This window comes from Ambystoma mexicanum, chromosome 5q (assembly GCF_040938575.1).
Source record: "Ambystoma mexicanum isolate Mex_15411 chromosome 5q, UKY_AmexF1_1, whole genome shotgun sequence".
Lineage (NCBI taxonomy): Eukaryota > Metazoa > Chordata > Amphibia > Caudata > Ambystomatidae > Ambystoma > Ambystoma mexicanum.
The window spans coordinates 88381770-88399694 of record NC_090933.1 but is presented as its reverse complement, the minus strand read 5'-3'; the positions used below and the strand labels follow the sequence as shown (position 1 = coordinate 88399694).

The window sequence follows — 17925 nt, the reverse complement described above, 5'->3', positions numbered from 1 at the left end:
AGGTTCACCACCTCTTCCTTGACCCTTATTGGTAAGACCTTTCCGTTTTTCCTAAACACTGTGGTTACTGTTTCTTGCTTGGTACTTAATCCGCATTTTCTTGCAGCAGCGTGGGGTCCCAGAGGTTCGCGGTCCCGGACTTGAACATCTTCGCCTGTGGCCTCAACGGCTGCACAGAGAGTGGCTTTAGGTTCTCTCTGCGTGGCATTTGGGGACGGAGGCCTCTTCTGCCTACACGACACTCAAGTCACAACAGACTGTGAAGCCTATTGTCTCCCAACCCGTTCCACCTCCGATTCTCCCACCTCAGAACCCCGTTCCCGTGGTATTGCCTACTCCGTTCCCGTTGGCAGCCCCTGAGAGATACCATGGGGATCCCAAGAAATTCAGGACCTTCCTAAACCAATGCAAGTTGCATTTTCTGTGCCGACCTCAGGCTTTCCCAGATTCCACCACGAAAGCAGCGTTCACCCTTTCCCATCTGGCTGGGATGGCCGCTGCATGGGCCAACCCCTTGTTGGAGAATGACAACCCAGCCTTATATGACTTCGATCTCCTTGTCACCGAGATGTCCAGGGTTTTTTTTTGATACTAGACACAAAGTCCAGTCTCGAGATCTGGAACTCCTGGATTTGAGTCAGGGTAGGGGTTCCCTCATTGAATACATAACCTGTTTTAACCAGCTCTCCGCTGAAACCTCCTGGCCCGAGGTCAAGAAGGCAGTAGTCTTCTATAGGGGTCTCAGTAATCCCATGAAGGACGCCTTATCGGTAGTGCTCTCGTTACCCACTGCATTCCAGGATCTGGTTGATTTGTCGCTTCAGGTGGACGCACGTAGGTCCGAAAGAAGGGCGGAAGCAGGTTTCGCTCAGTCCTCCACACCTCACACGGCAGTTCCTTCCTCTCACTCCTCTCAAGAACCCACGCAGATCGGGGGCGTCAGGAGCCCGATATCTCCCCTAGAAAGGGAACGTAGGAGGGTGGATAACGCCTGCTACTATTGTGGCACATTAGGTCACTTTGTTAAGGCATGTCCACGCCGCCCCAAACTCAAGCCACAGGCTTATCGGATAGCTCGATCATAGTACCAGGGACGGGATCGAGCTATACCACGCACACCCCGAATCCAACACCCGCTTTTGGGCGTATCCGGCCCATCCATGTACAAGCCACTCTACAGCCCACAGCGTCTGTATCGCATCCTGTTACTTTGATAATCGATTCATGGGCAACGGGTAACTATATCGACATTTCCTTGGCCCGTTCATTGAATCTGCCCCTCTTGACCAAGACCAGGCCCGAACCAGTACATGCTATAGATGGCTCTTCTTTGATTTCGGGCCCGGTAAAACAACAGACAGCCGCTTTGCTATTGACCATACAATCCAGACACAGGGAGACCATAGGTTTTGATCTCATTACCATGCCACAGTTCGGGCTCATACTGGGAATCCCTTGGCTTCAGGAACATAACCCCCTCATTGATTGGAAATTGGGTTTGGTTCACTTTGAGTCGGATGTCTGTCAACATTTCTGTCTTCCCACAGACACACTCAGCGACAATCCTGCTCAGGCTATAGCTCAGCTAACGGTGCAGGATCCGCAAGAAACACCATCAGAACACGTAGTCGGGCTAGTGGCGACAGATGTTCCCCAGGTATACCGAGATTATGCGACTGTGTTTGATCGTGGTTCCTCTGAAACACTGCCTCCACATCGCCCATACGATTGCTCCATCAATCTACTCCCTGACACAGTGATTCCCACAGGGCGGATCTATTCCCTCTCACCATCTGAGGAAACGACTCTCAAGGAGTACATTCGGAAGGCCTTGAGCCTAGGGCACATACGACCATCCACCACGCCTGCAGCAAGCCCTATCTTTTTTGTGCCTAAAAAGGAAGGCGATCTGCGCCCATGCGTAGATTATAGATGCCTGAATGCTATCACGAGGAAAGATCGGTACCCTATTCCCCTCATCACGCCCTTGCTTGACCAACTCACACAGGCTACCATTTCACCAAACTGGACCTCCGCGGAGCCTACAACCTGGTCCGCGTCCGTTCCGGGGACGAATGGAAAACCGCTTTCTGTACCCGGTACGGCTTATATGAATATACAGTCATGCCTTTTGGGTTGTGTAATGCCCCGGCGACCTTCCAGAGGTTTATGAATGACATCCTGAGCGATATCTTAGATGTCTACGTCGTGGTTTACCTCGACGACATCCTGATCTTTTCTCAGTCTCTGGAAGAGCATGTACGCCACGTTTGTGAGGTGCTATCACGCTTACAAAAACACTCGCTATATGCCAAACCGGAAAAGTGCCTGTTCCACGTTGATAACGTTGACTTCCTCGGGTTTTGTATCACTCCCGGGGGGGTTGTCCATGAACCACTCCAAGGTTAAAGCGGTTTTGGATTGGCCTATTCCTGCGAACCTGAAGGCTCTTCAGTCCTTTTTGGGTTTCGCAAATTTCTACAGGAGGTTCATCTCTGGTTTCTCTTCTATCGTGTCTCCCCTAACCGCATTAACCAGTCCTAACGTCCCCTTTCTTTGGTCTGATACACAACAGAAGGCCTTTGATTCACTGAAGACTGCCTTCACCACAGCCCCTGTCCTCCAGCATCCCGACTCAGAACTCCCTTTTATCGTGGAAGCCGATGCCTCCTCCTTCGCTCTTGGTGCCGCCTTGTCCCAAGCATGTCAGTCCACGGGTCGTCTGCACCCGGTTGCATTCCATTCCCGCAAGTTCACCACCCCCGAGTCACACTACACCGTGACCGAGAAGGAGTTATTAGCAGTTATGGACGCATTCCGCGTGTGGCGACACCACCTCTTGGGCGCCAAGCATCGAGTCACGGTGTTCTCTGATCACCAGAACCTGCAGGATTTGGCGTCCTTAAAATGTCTTAACAGTCGACAGGTGAGGTGGCATCTTTTCTTCGCGGCATTCGACTTCCAGATCCGACATCGGGCTGGTTCCGCACACGGCAAAGCCGATGCGTTGTCCCGCTCTCCCGGGGGGGTTTCTCTGCCGGTATTCCCTGACACTTTGTTAGACAACACTAAGGTAATTTGTCTATGTACCCCCTCATTGCCCTTAGGGGACGCGGTACGCAAGTGGGTGTCCTTGCATCCCGATCAACTATCAGAGTGGGATCCGGTATTCCAGGATGGTCTCCCGTTTGTGCTGAACCGCCTATTCTTACCCACTGCCGATACACGCAATATGGCCATGGAATGGTCGCACGATGCCCCTGTGAATGGTCATCCTGGCCAACACCGTACGTTATCCCTCCTGAAACGTTGGTGTTGGTGGCCGGGCATGAAGAGGGACGTGGATTGCTACGTCAATACCTGCACCATTTGTACACAATGCAAAACCCGTAGGGGACGCCCATTATGCCTGCTTCTCCCTTTACCCGTGCCTCCGAAACCATGGCATACATTAACCATGGATTTTGTTACAGAACTTCCTCGGGTACAGGGTTACAACACTATTTGGGTGGTGGTGGACTCCTTCTCAAAGATGGCACGCTTCATCCCCTGTAAGGGTATTCCCTCCGCTTCCATCCTGGCCACCTTGTTCTTTGATTCTGTCTTCTGTCTCTTTGGGTTGCCCTCTGTCCTTATATCTGACCGGGGTTCTCAATTCACTTCTCGCTTCTGGCGCGCTCTGACCAGATTAATGGGTATTGATGTCCGGTTCTCTTCGGCCTACCACCCGGGGACGGATGGTCAGACCGAAAGGACGAACCAGACCATGGAGTAGTATCTCCGCTGTTTGATCCTGCAGCAGCAGTGCTCTTGGTTGCGTGCCCTCTGACACACTGAATTCGCCTACAACAATGCGGTTCATGCATCCACTGGGTTCTCCCCCTTCTATGTCCTCTATGGCCAACATCCCCGCACGTTGCCGGTCCCTGACCTTGTGGCCTCCACCAATCCGGCCGCTAGTGCCTGTCTTAGGGATCTGTCCTCTATCCACGCCCAGACTGCATTACATCTCCGTGAGGCCCAGTCTTCCATGAAGGTCCAGGCAGATAAGAAGCGGCTGTTGGCCCCGGCTTTCTCGGTGGGTTTCCGGGTGTGGCTTTCTACCCGTCACTTGAGGCTAGTGGGTTGCAGGAAGTGTTTGCCCCGTTTTGTGGGTTCCTATGTGGTGTCCCGGGTAATCAATCCTGTCACGTACCGTCTGGTTCTCCCGGGGTCTTGGAGGGTCCACCCTGTGTTTCACGTCTCCCTTCTCAAACCATATCCGGCCCCTTCCCGCTTGCGCGCATGTGCTGCCCCGGTGTCCTTGACATCCCCGGACGAGTACGAGGTGTCCTCCATCCTGGGCTCTCGGATCTGCAGGGGGCGCTTGCAATATCTGGTTGATTGGGTCGGTTATGGCCCGGAGGAGCGCTCTTGGGTACCTGCTATTGATGTCCACGCTCCCCGGTTGGTGGCTCGCTTCCACCGGGATCACCCTTCCTGCCCACGGGTTCGTGGGCCTTTGGGGGTGGGTTATGTCACGATCCCTTCCACGCACACACCTATACATCATATGGTCCTCAAGGCGCTCCCCCGCCCCCCGTCTCACTCATCCCTTTCTCCCTCCCCTCTCCGGGACTCACGTGGATACTCACACGCCTTGCGCGCGCGCCTGGTCCGTAACAGGACTGCTGTCAGGCTATGGCCGTTTCTTCACTGGCAGTTACCTTGGCGCCTAGGATCGCGAAGGACTAGCATTGAGCTTCCGCGTCGCGGGACTGTAAGGTCACGTGACGCTCTTGCCTGATCACGTGACTCAGCCGCGCATCACGTGATCAGAAGCGCGAGTACTTAAACACAGAAACCTAGGTACTCATTGCTTCACAGCTGTGCTCTGCATCCTTTTTGGCGTTACGTACCTTTGGATCACTGACTGCTCACGGAATCGACCTGGCCTGCTCTACTGGACTCTTCTTGGATCTACCCTTTGGATTTGTTTGCATAGTGATATTCGGCTCTCGACCACGGACTGTTATTGGATTGCCTCCCGGATCTCCTTCTTGCACCTTGGCTCTTTGGACTTCTTGTCTCATAGCTCCACAGTTCCTGCTAACAGGCGAACAATTGAGGACTACTCCTCTTGGGGTACTTCAGTCCACTTGGGTCCCGGACCTCTCCACTAGGTTCACCACCTCTTCCTTGACCCTTATTGGTAAGACCTTTCCGTTTTTCCTAAACACTGTGGTTACTGTTTATTGCTTGGTACTTAATCCGCATTTTCTTGCAGCAGCGTGGGGTCCCAGAGGTTCGCGGTCCCGGACTTGAACATCTTCGCCTGTGGTCTCAACGTCTGCACAGAGAGTGGCTTTAGGTTCTCTCTGTGCGGCATTTGGGGACGGAGGCCTCTTCTGCCTACACGACACTCAAGTCACAACAACTAGACAACCAAAAACCTACTAGCAATCTCCTAATCAACCACTGTCACTCATTACACACTGCTCACACACGCCCCAGATGGCTACAGAAACCCTCCTCACTGAAATGCTTCAAAACACCACCTCTCTCTAATCATTTTAGAAAAATCCTCAACTAACCTCCAACACCCAATAAGTCAATCATTAGATGTTCTATCTGGCAACATTACATCTCTGGCGTACACACTAAAACACTACTAGAAAACACACCTCCACAGACCTAAGTTACTCCTGGTTCTACACAAATCAACAGCTGAGCAGAGGGGCTGTGATTTCCCTCTTTTGCCTTAACCAATTTATCCCCACTTTACCTTTCAGAACCACCATAGTGCATGGGGAACATGTAAATGGCAGTAGTGGGTGGTATAAATCAACATAACATATGCTCATTTTTGTCCCTTAGGTGGAAACAATCATGCCTACTTTTATGACACAACCATATGACACTACCGAAGGAGTACAGTTACTTGATATTTTTTTTATATTGTTTAAACAGTGATAGATATCAAAATTGAGAAGTTTGACCAACCCTGTCAATACCCTATGTCTGTTTTCTCTCCATATTTTAATTCAAATGTACATCATGAAGCAATTGTACATACTTTTTATTTTTCCTCTTGTTCACTTGGCTATTCAATTCTTGTACTAAAGGAGTTTAGTCTGATGGGCAGCCTTCTTTATGGAACACACAACTACACCCAAGGAGAACAGGGATGATGTTAGTGCACATACATGGGTATGGTTTATGGGCTTGCTGAAGCCAACCATGTAACAAGTGAACAGCATTGCTCTGTTTATCGTCTTATTACAATGCCTATCAGCACACCTTTTAGTTGTGTCAATAGTGTGTATTTTTTCACTTCTGTGATTTTCTTTTGGTTTGATGGACTTCAACTTCAATATGTCGACTTTTATGTCAGCACCATGTGGCAGGACTCAAGGAGAACAGGTATACCAGGTGTATTTATGTTGTGTTTTTCAGGTTGCCCTTTATCCAAGGCTACTGTTTGAGATCATAGTTGTCGGTGTATACCAATGTTCATGTATAGAGACATGCCCTGTACATGCCTCCTGCAAGTTCATTCCTTTTACAGGATGAAAACGTTATGGTGAGATTTGGCATAGCAACTGAAAATTCCACCTTTCTTCTTAAGGGAATTATCATGGATTAGAGGGAAGTGCAAATCATTTAGTTATACTACAAAGAAAAGTTGATTTTATAAATGGACATATGCTCCTAGAGCCGTGTGGAGCTGGGTTCTTAAGCAATGTAGAATTGAAGATGTGATGTTTTTGCTATTTTGATGACCAAAGATTACCTAATGTCGATGTGTTTTTCAATTTAAATTTGAATCCAAACCATATAGATATATTAACGCCTCGACTACTTAAATTAATTCACATATAATTATAAACAAAATGTTGTGCAAAGTGAGTGAAGGAAATAAATGTGGCAATGCTTTGCATGATTGTGTGTCTTCTGCATTTGTGTGGAGACACGTGATTACGTGAATACATAGACAGTGGGCCTCATTAGGAGTGTGCCGGTCCGGTAGCAATGGTGCTGGTAAGCCTACCGGCACCATTGTTACCAGACCAGCACACTCCGAGTCTGCAGGCGGCTGCCATCCCGCCCGCCAAGTTTGACATGGCGGGTGGGACGGCAGCCACACGCAGACTTTCGCGGAAGCATCGGCACCGTTATTAACGGTACTAGTGCTCCGTCATCCTCATTCCCATTGAGTCCTATGGGACTCAAATGGGAATGGGAATTAACGATTTTCTGGCACCTGACTTCCAGGAACACTGGGGTCATAATCCCCCGGTGTTTCCGTGAAGCCAGGCGCCGGAGAAAATCAAGAAGTCTGGTGGTAGCTTGCCAGTTTTACTGGCCCGGCTACCACTGGACTTGTAATGAGGCCCAGTATGTTTAGCTCCGTCATGTAGTAACGTCCTGACCAGGGACATTGCTTTGAGGATGCAGCAGCTGCAGTCACACACAGGGGAGTCTTCTATGCTTTATTGCTGCCAGGGCACTTGAACTTGGTTGATCGAGCTGCAGGTTACGTGATCACAAGATGGCAGGTGGCGATAGGTGCGGTTTACGTATATTAATCATATTAAATGTAAGCTATGCCCAACGAGAAAAAAATGTTTAATAGGTGGATATATGTTGCAATGTGGATATCATTATGATTGGTTGAATTAAACAAGTGGCTGAACCATTCCTTTAATTTAGCAACCAATAACCTGTCAAGGCGGCCGGATGATATCTGTCTCCATAAGCATGTTATATTTTAACCAAGCACTGACAAAACCGGAACCGTGCAATGCAGATAAGCATTAGAGAGACAAATGTATTATCTCTCAGCGCTTTTACATCACCTAACAAGGTTATCATCTAACACTTCAGTAGTTGATTAGCGAGACAGAAAAGAAGTTAACAACAGAAGTCAGGTAGATAAGACAAGTGGAATTCCAAAAACAGAGCATTAAGGAGCCGATGGCATGTCCTTTTGTGATGTGGTCCACCAATGCGTGCATGGCATGAGTGTAAAGAGGGCAGGGATTTGGCAACATTACTGGAGTACATGTATCCACCAGAGAATGACTTTCTCCCCTCTTCATACTCAATGCATTATATTGCGGCTACATAATTGGTGCTGAAACGACAACTATGAACCAACACCTCAAAATAAAGTTGAAGAAATACGTCTTGGCCCAATCTCTTGTTGGCCTATCAAGTAGTTTAGATTGTGACTGCTCATTATCTGTGGAGTTTAACAATGTAGATTTTCAACTTAAATTCTGTATCGAGACTTCAAACCCGTGTACATAAAAGGCAAATACTATGGACATATTATACTTACAACATCATAGTGAGCAAAAATAGTCTCAAAGTCCCTCTTCCTTTCATCTTTACTGCCAGCCTGTGGACAATTGAATAAACATGTTAAAGACAATAAATGGAGAGGAATTTGATCACATCACATTGCAACACAAACAAGCATTGCCAAATCCAACAGTTTTGACTGTGCTAAAGGGAACTCTTTTGACCACGCAGGCCTCCTTACAGTTTCCAGGCAGTACCCGGAAGTGACTTCTTTAGCAACGACGAATCATAAATCACATTAAATAAATGTCTGAAGGAACGCATCCACAAGAATGAAGTGTAGTGTCCCCTCACTCTCTCTCAGGCCGACCTGCCTCCCAGGTCTGGTGACACCATAATTGACAACAGAAACAGCCATATTACTCCTCCTAGACCTCTCCGCGGCATTTGACTTAGTGATTCACAAAACAATGTGCTAGCACCTGGACAGCGCAGCCCTATTTTCACCGAAAGTCATCCCCTCGATAAAATAATTCCTCTCTGAGCGCACTCTGAGAGTTTTCTCCAAACTATCTAATGCCACCCCTGCCCCTGTTCTCTGCGGGGTACCTCAAGGATCATGCGTGCCACCAACGCGCTATAATATATTTACCAAGCCACTATTCGACCGCCTTGATGAATGCGGAGTATCCTATACAAACTATGCGGACTATACGCAAATACTCATCCATCTATCTGGAGACGATGATACAGACTCTTCCATCCTCAACAACATATACCAGATGATCCAATCTTGGATAGCCCAACATGAACTTTGTCTAAACAGTAACAAAACTGAGCTACTCCTCGTCGGTACTAAAACACACCTAAAAATAATCTTGACCGCAAATACAAACACTTCATAATTGATCGGAATACCATCACCGTCTCTAAAAAAGTTAAAACGTTGACCGTGTATTTGGACTCCTTCTTAACCTTCTCCAGACAAGTCAACTCAACAATCTCATCAGCAGCCTACACTGCCAAACTCATCAACGCTTGCAGACCCTACTTATCAGACGACAGTTGCCTAACATTATCAAGAGCCCTCCTTTTGTCGAAACTCGACTATTGTAATATCCTCCAGGCTGGCACAGCAACTAGCAGTATTAAAAAACTACAGGTCACTCAAAACAACGTCTTACGGGTGGCCCTAAACATACCTAGAAGGGAACATATCTCTGAAATCAGATGCCAAGTGTGTTGGCTACCGGTTCAGGACTGAATCAAATTGAAAACAATGGCAATCACTCACAAATGCCCTACTAATATAGCTCCCAAATATGTCACAAACTTTCTCACACCAACCCAAACCACCAACCAAGCCCACATGCTCCGCATCAGCTTTCCTTCTTGCAGTTCCTAAATTCAAAATAATCAAGGCCGGGGGACGTAGCTTCCCAGTCGTGGCAGCCACAGACTGCAACGCCCTACCTCTAGCCACCAGAGCTGACCCTTCCCACGCCTCATTTTGCAGAAAACGTAAGGCCTCGTTCCTCACATCTAACCTGTAGCCCTCCATCCATCAGTGAGAGCACACGTCAAACACTGCCTCAATGTTTACAGTATCATCACTATACAATAATACTGCATCTGCAAATACATCTGTTTCTGTATCTGTAAATTACTTATGTGAATAAGATTGTACCTGTACATTTTATTGATGATTACTGTATCTGTTAATACTTATGGGGCCACTGTATCTGTAAATACCTCTTGACTGCAAATATGCTTAATCTGATACATGTCAAGCCTATGTCTTTCATTGTTGCCGTGGTAACTCTTGTAATTTGTATTACCTGCTCTCCAGCGCCCAGATACCCACGGGTTTGGCGCGCTCTGAAAATGCTAAATAAAACAATAAGAAATGGTGGTTCTAAAATGCTACTATTCAGCCAACACTATGCAGCCTCTCTATGTGGTCCCAAAAGCGCCACATGGGAGCCTAACTATTTGTATCGCTAAAGCACTAGCTATGAGCCAAAACAAATGATGGGTGCAAAAGTGCTTCTTGTGTCAACACTAAGCAGCCAGGATGGGAGGCACCACATATTGCTTGTTTCTTCCCCATTTGGTGTTATAAAGTCCACTTTTGTCATGGCTCCCATTGTTAACGGTCTGTTGTCACTTGTTTATTCCCGGATCTAAATAGCTCATCACAGACATCACTCAAAAGGTTTGAAAACGTAAGGCGAGAATGGCGGTGTTGGAGTGCAACAGAGAAGTGACCAGGAGCCACAGAAGCTGGCAGCTGAAGGAGAAGAAAGTGCATGGGTCAAGGCCTAAAATGCGTTGGTCTTGCAGAGGTTTGTAGGAGGATTGCTGCCATGATCTCTGGACTTCCCCCTGCTCCCAAAACCTGTATGAAAGCAAACCCAAACTACAGAGTTGGGGCTCCCCCTTCTAACCTGGGTTGTGGGATTTCTACTTTTCCTGGATTTTTACCGTTGCATTCCTCCTGTTTGTTTTGACAATGGCCCCACTGCCATTTCTGGATGCATTGCTATCCCCTGGGTACAATGCTGCCTACTTTTGTTGCCATGCCACCTGAATTTTGTTTCCAATCAGCTTTGACCCCTTTTAAATGTTACTGTCTGTCCACCCCCTTTCCACTGGTCTGTGCCATTGCCACCCCCGTACTCTGCAGTCTGCATCTGCCCACTGGATCTTGCTTCCTCTCCTGGATTCTCTGTTGCTGCCACTAATTCAAAAAGATGTAAATCCTTCCTGTATTTGTTCCCCGCTGTACCAGAGCTTTCATTGCCCAGCCTGGAGCTGAACCCTGCTCCCCCACTCCCCGTTTCTGATCTGGTTTTATTGTGCAAGACTTTAACTCGTGATTTGCGATACTTATACTTGTCACTAATTGTTTTCCTCATACCATTTCCTCCCTTTAGTAATAATAACCCTCTCAATGTCAAAGGATATATACAGATTTTAAGACAAGTCGTGCAAGGATTTGGGGATGAATAGGAGGAAGGGAGGGAAGCTTGACTCTGCAGAAGTGAATGGAGGGAGTGTGGACTACGAAAGGTGGGATGTAGTTGGATTCTGTGCAGATGTGAGTGGGCGCAGGTGAGAAGATTTGAAGTGGACCATTGAGTTGGTCTTTGTGCCAGAGACACACAAATACTATTTGAGCAAAGCACCCGAGAAGCAAAAAAGGTTTAAGAATAAGAAAAAAGCCAAACATTAGAACATCATTTATTACAATAGGAAAGGATAAGTCGGGGGACATAGATAGGGTGAGGGAGGGGGACATGAGTCATAGGGCTCCCTGCCTTTTAAATTTAAAAAAACCTAGTTGATTCAACAAAAAGAGAACTTGTCAAAAAAGCACCATTTCAAAACCTTTGCCAAAATGACAGTCATTTAGTTTTTTACATAAAACCATGTGCTAAGGGAATGGCCTACAGCCTTGGCTTGAGGCCATGCCCCAGACACAATGCCTCTGGCAGCACTGTCATGGGCAAGGACCTTGCACAGTGCGCCTGTTCCAGTGCATGGCTAGTCACAGGGCATGAATTGAGGCCCTGTACAGTGGGCACTATGCCTAGTTCATGGCCCTCTGCCTTAAACTGGTCACTGTTCCTTTTCCCACAGGGCATATGGCTATGTGATGTTTATTACAGGTCCAAGGCATCAACTCCTGCTTTTCACTGGCAGCAGTAACACTCGCTGCAGTGCCTACAAACACGACTCACAGTGCCCGGACACAGTACCCTTGACTGCAGGGCTCTCAGAGCCACCTCTTTGCTACTGGCAGGCATATTTGCTCATTATTGCCTTTTGGGCATATGCACTGGTGCTCTAACCATCCCTAGGTGTACAGTATGCCCGAAGAGGCTACAATATGTCCAGCACCAAAAAAGCTTTTGTAGAACAGTGTCCTCACACCTAGACCTGGGTCTCTGGACTAAAGGTGACTGCCAGAAATGTGAGCCTTGCATTTACCAATCACATCACTGAATTTTAGTTCAACATGGGTATGCAGAACACCATTCTTTTTAATTAGAAATCCAGATAAATTAGACTCCAAGCAAGAGTACACATTTGCTGAGGATCAGTCCAAGGGGCTTTGCATTCTGGTGGAGCAAAGCATCACTCTGGGAGTTTGAATGGGATTGAATATATTTGGGGTTACGCCTACAACTTCCAGGTGTCCAGAAATGTAGAGGTGGCTGTATCCTTTTGATATAAAAACAGTTGACAGATTGGGGAACGTGAATGTACCCACACTTGTTAGGGCTGGTTAAAGAATGTGTTGAGAGGTTGCACCTTAACATTTTGGACAGCACACAAACCGAGTAGAATAATTTTGAAATGCTTCCCTTAATACGCATATGAGGAATGGACCAAATGTGGATTGCTTCAGATGTACAATTTTTTTTTAAAGTGTTCATAATGGATTGGGTTTTGCTTCATGTTCTCGGATGCAAAACAATAAGGAAAAACTGTCTGAAACGCAGTTTGGAATTTCGCATTCCTGCTCCTGCCACTTTCTGGCTTTTAAGTGATATGCATTATTAAGCACCCGCTTTCTGGTAGTGGCACTGGTGGCACTGTATGTTGCGGGACCTGCAAATGGAACATGTTGTAGGCAGCCTCACGATTAGGCCCCGCCCTCATTCCCCCCTCACCCTCGTGGATAAAATACTTCTTGTTTACTCAGGGAAGGCACATCTTGTCTGGACACCTGCTACGAACGTCCATTTGTATTTGGCGCAGAGGCTACTAAACCTTTCTCGATGTTTCTAAAATGGCTGTCATGAGAAATCTTCACTTAAAAATACAATTTAAATCAAGGCAGGTGTTAATCCTAGGACAGCTTTCATTGGTCGGATACTTACGTCCATTTTAAATTGAAGAAGGAAGTTCTCTTGAAGAGCCAGAATCCTTAAAGAAGGGAAAACAAAAATAACAATCACAATCTACCACATTCTGAAATTCATAAAAAGTTAAACAGTGCATGAAACAGCATTTGTGTTGTTCCGTATAACCAAAGTGCAAAATAAATTAATTTAGATTTATTGTATAATGATAGTAGATGACTAGATTCGGTGTTTTAAACATTTGATGTATTTGATATGTTTTATGAATATATTGTAAAGTTTCTTTCGAAACTAAACAAATAATAATAATAATAATAAAATACATTTAGAGAAACCTGCATGCTGCAGCGTTCCTTAAAACAGCAGAAGGCAGCAATACTAACTATAATTGACAAAGCCAATAGCCTGGGCTTTTCTATAGTGAAAAGGTATTTTTGTGCACTCTCACACATGGGGTTGCATGAAGAAGAGGGCAGACAGAGCGAGGGAAACAATGTGAAGGAAAGGGGGACAGTGATAAATCCGACCAGGGCATAGTGGGAAAGGTGGGAGGAAAAGGGAGAGGAATGGAGTGTGAAGAAGCGAGGGCCTTTTGCCATGGGCAGAAAGAAGGCTACTGAAGGATCCATCATGCGCTTCATGGGCCATCGCCTCTGCACCTGAGGGACTTGTTCTCAAGCTCCATAACTGATGTAAATAATTACCCTCCCCGAGCCTTGCGCCCACAGACACCATTACCATGCATGATCATAATTCATCACCCCAAGTTCCCTACCCAACGCCCCCCCCCCCCCCCGGTTCCATTATTATCCACCCGTAGAGGCCCAATAATCCATCACTCAACTCAGGCTCCATCATTCCCTCTCAGAAGCCACCTGTGCTTCTTAGGCTGCATCACCCCTTCTCAGGCTTCATCAGGGACGTAGCCAGGATTGTCTTACAAGTGGGGCCCGAAGCTAATGTAGTTGGGCTCACCGCAGTGACATTAACATCTGTTAATGCCCACAGAGGGCTGCTGAGTGGGCATTTTGAGATTTTGGGTGGGGTTTGCCCGCTCAGGCCCTAGCCTGTCTTCGCCTCTGGGCTTCATCATTCTGTGGGAGTCTGTAGAACACTGCTAAGCATCCCAGATCCTCAGCAGTGCTAAGATGGCACTGCAGGTGACCTGCATGTGGTGCCAGCTCTCTAAAGAACTTTGGAGCACTGCTGAGTGCATGCATACCTCAGTGGTGTGGCAGTGGGAACTGCCGGTCAGCACTGTGGAACTCTACTGAGTCTCCATGCAAAGTACATATTGCTTCTACCCATACAACAGAGTGCCATCCTCCGGGATGCTCTATGCCACTTCCTATGATTAAGTGGTAGCAGACCACCAAGGTGCCTGCTTCTATAGTTCCTATGACCCCACTGACCTCTTGTTGGGCGAATGCCACAACTATATAACATTGGGCTTACAACATTTGCTCTTGGTGATAGTAACCCATAGCTTTGAAGGACAGCTATAAGTATTGTAATTCAGCTGCGTCCTGTATAGAATCGACTTCTGCCATTAATGGTGGCATCTTGGCACTGGGTTCTGCAAAAGGGTGGTGGTGAGGTAGTGTACAGAGAGGGAAGGCCAAGAAATGAAGCCTGAGGTATTGATGCAAACGCTATCCGTGTGCTAATGAGATTCTAGGGAGGTTGGGTTAAGGCACATGTGACTTGTGTTGTCTTAGGGGTGTCTCGGTTGTTGTTCTTATGCTTGGTGGAAAATACCAACACGTGTTACCGCGGGAGCATCAGTGGTGCTGTGGAGGGATGGTTGGTAAAATGAAGAGAGAGTTGCCATTCCTACAAAAAGGGACTATGGTTTTACTATATTATGAAAAATGGTCCATTGTGTAGGCACTTTCCTTTGAAAAATTGTGTTTACATACATCAACCCCACGCAAATAAAATGTGTGAACTGCTTTTATATTTGTTTTGTATAAAATATTAAACGCTGTGCCTATATTGCGATTTTAAATGAATGGCTTTTTTCAAAGACATTTGTTTTTCAAATGCATTTTTCTTTCCGTTCCATGCAAAATTACTGGGTTTTGGGAGGGGATTTACACTTTTGTGTTTGCACAATTGTGGAAATAGCAGCAGGTAGTGGGCCATTGCAATAAGAAACCGGGCCATGAGTGCTAATATATGAATAATATGAAGACTAGGGGTACAACAGTTTAGAACAGAATATAGTCTGGGTGCTGTGCAAACCTATTATGATACCAATAGGTCAAATGGGATCTTAATCAAATAACAGAACCTATCACTTAGCCAGTCCTAACCTTGACTTCTTGTATACATTGCAGCCTTGCCCCGAGTAATTAGGACTGTCTACAGGATAGCCCAGGAGTGTGTTTGTCTGTAGTATATGGTGGCAAGAAGTAGCATGATGAGATTGTTAATGTCTAGAAAGGTTGGTAATTAGAGGCCATGTTCACAGCTGATTGGCTTCTCGTGTGTATTTTGATTGCACCACAAGCAAAACATTGGGCCTCATTACAACCTTGCCGGTATTCTGGTGGTAAATCTGCCAGGATACCAGCAAATGCTATTACCCTTTCTGGCACTCAGTCCAGCGTCATTACCTCCAGATTACAAGTGCCAAAGTGACGGTGTAAATCCCCATTCATGGAGTCTGGAGGTAACTCAGGTGTCCCACCGGCAAACCTGTAGTTGGCCGGTCTGGTAAAGTGCTGGTATATGATAATACCAGCACTTTAATACCGGACCGGATGACTTATAATGAAGTCCATTATCCTGTAGTTCTTAGGATCGCTTGTGCTGATGTGGCATTCACTTGGCTGTGATGCCGTAGGGGGTTGTGTTGGACTTCTGCATGCATTGCCTGTGGCATTTCCTAGCTTATTTTGGTATCATCTAACCGTGTGAGTAAGGAATCTCAGAATATGGGGCAGAATTTACACAGGGCAAAATACACTGCTCATAATAAGCAACTGCGTTCCAGAGTAGGGAGGGTCTGAAGACCCTACTCTTCAAAAAAACATCTCTCCAATCGTTTATCGTTTCACTCAACCCAGGTCCTCCTGCTCTGGTGCTGCTCGACTCTCCTGCTCCCTAGATCTATCCAAGCTCGCACTGTACCCCTGCCTCTTTACTTGCTACCCACTGGGTCCATATTGTATGTAAGGTGTTCTGTTGCCTCCTAGCTAGGTGTGCACTTTATAAATCCCATGCATGCATGCATAGGAAGCAGAAGGGGGATCCCTCGCTTTGAAGAAAGCAGAAGTGGGATCCCTCGCTTTGAAGAAAGCAGAAGTGGGATTCCTCCTTTGAAGAAAGCAGACGTGGGATTCTTCGCTTTGAAGGAAGCAGAAGTGGGATCCTTCGCTTTGAAGAAAGCAGAAGTGGGATTCCTCGCTTTGAAGAAAGCAGAAGTGGGATTACTCGCTTTGACGGTGTATAGGTGAGAATGGGTCTGCACAGAAGGGAATTCTTTGCTTAGATTTTACTTTAATAGTCAGGCACACAAAGGCAACTGCCCAAACATGCTGAACTTTTTTCAAAGGAAAATATGGTCACATTTAGAAGGCTCCTACCTTGCCAAGTCATTCAGATCCAACCGCCCGTCCTTATTTTTGTCAAAGATTTTCATCTAAAGTGAACAAAAAGATAGTGTTTGTTTTAATACATGCAAGGCCTGGACACCCTGGGAGGGGCAACGGTATGCCACTCCAAGAAAGATGCCTAGGCGCTATAAAATACAATGGTGGCGATTTTGCACTTAATAAAAGACTATAAACATAACATTCACAAAACAGTATGCAAATATGGTGGGGTGCGGCTACTTAAAGGCACCATCATGACAAAGAAAAGCCTTCTCTGAAATTGTTAAAACAAATCCATGTGAACTACTTCATCTTTACTTTTTTTAATAATTTGGGTCAGATTCTCAAAAACATGCACATCTCAGTGTGGTGCACAATGGCACGCCTATGCAGCTGTGCCATTGTGCATCTCAATGGAGGTGTCAAATTCTCCCCAGAAAACGAACAAAAATGTGCTTTGCGCTCTAACAGTGGGTAGCTAAAGATGCAAATAATGGCACACCTAAGGAATGTCCATGCTAGTGGTGAATCTGCCTAAAACTTGCGCAAATGTTGTTTTGCATCTGACGATGCTCCCAAAAGGTGGCGCATCTGATCAAATGCCCTCAACACAGGCGCAAATGGTGTTTCGCATCTGATGACGCACCCAAAAAGAAGTGCATATGGTCAGATCGTTTCACGTCTGATGATGTACCCAACATGCACATCACGTGAGATGTGACAAAAACTCTCCCCAGAAAACGTGCAAACGCGCAAATGCCCATAAAAGTGGAGAAAAGCAGGAAGCAGGAAGCGCCCATACACACTCTCTGGAGAACTTGAAAAGGGCTGTTTTGCATCCAGGACCCTACACAGCTACAAGTTGCCATAGCTCGCAAAACATGGGACCAATGGAGAAAGAACACAGAGCCATCAACTTGAGTGACAAAGAGGTTGTATAGTCAACTTCATGGCAGACCATGAAGAAAGCCTCTTTTGCAAAGATAAGAACCAGCCTTGTAGTGCGAAATGCACCCTGGACCAAGCTCACTACAAATATCAATGCCATGGGTGTAGCAGTGGGAACCATTATGGAAAGCAAACAGCACTGGTGTGATATGAAGCACCGGACGAAATCAAAGCTGGCAGCCATGCATGCCCATGCCAGTGCCACCGGTGGAGGATCATCT

General features: G+C 46.6%; 1 protein-coding gene across 2 annotated transcripts in view; it reads right to left on the bottom strand.

The window, feature by feature from the left end:
- The window catches only part of SCGN (secretagogin, EF-hand calcium binding protein), a 447132-nt gene that overhangs the window by 54593 nt on the left and 374614 nt on the right, over positions 1 to 17925 (bottom strand). For both annotated transcript variants that reach the window (XM_069620566.1, XM_069620565.1), the window contains 3 exons: positions 16748 to 16803; positions 13176 to 13221; positions 8324 to 8383 (listed from right to left, as the gene is read on the bottom strand). In XM_069620566.1, coding sequence (XP_069476667.1) covers positions 8324 to 8383; positions 13176 to 13221; positions 16748 to 16803 — 162 coding nt within the window. The remainder of the gene's footprint in view (positions 1 to 8323; positions 8384 to 13175; positions 13222 to 16747; positions 16804 to 17925) is intronic.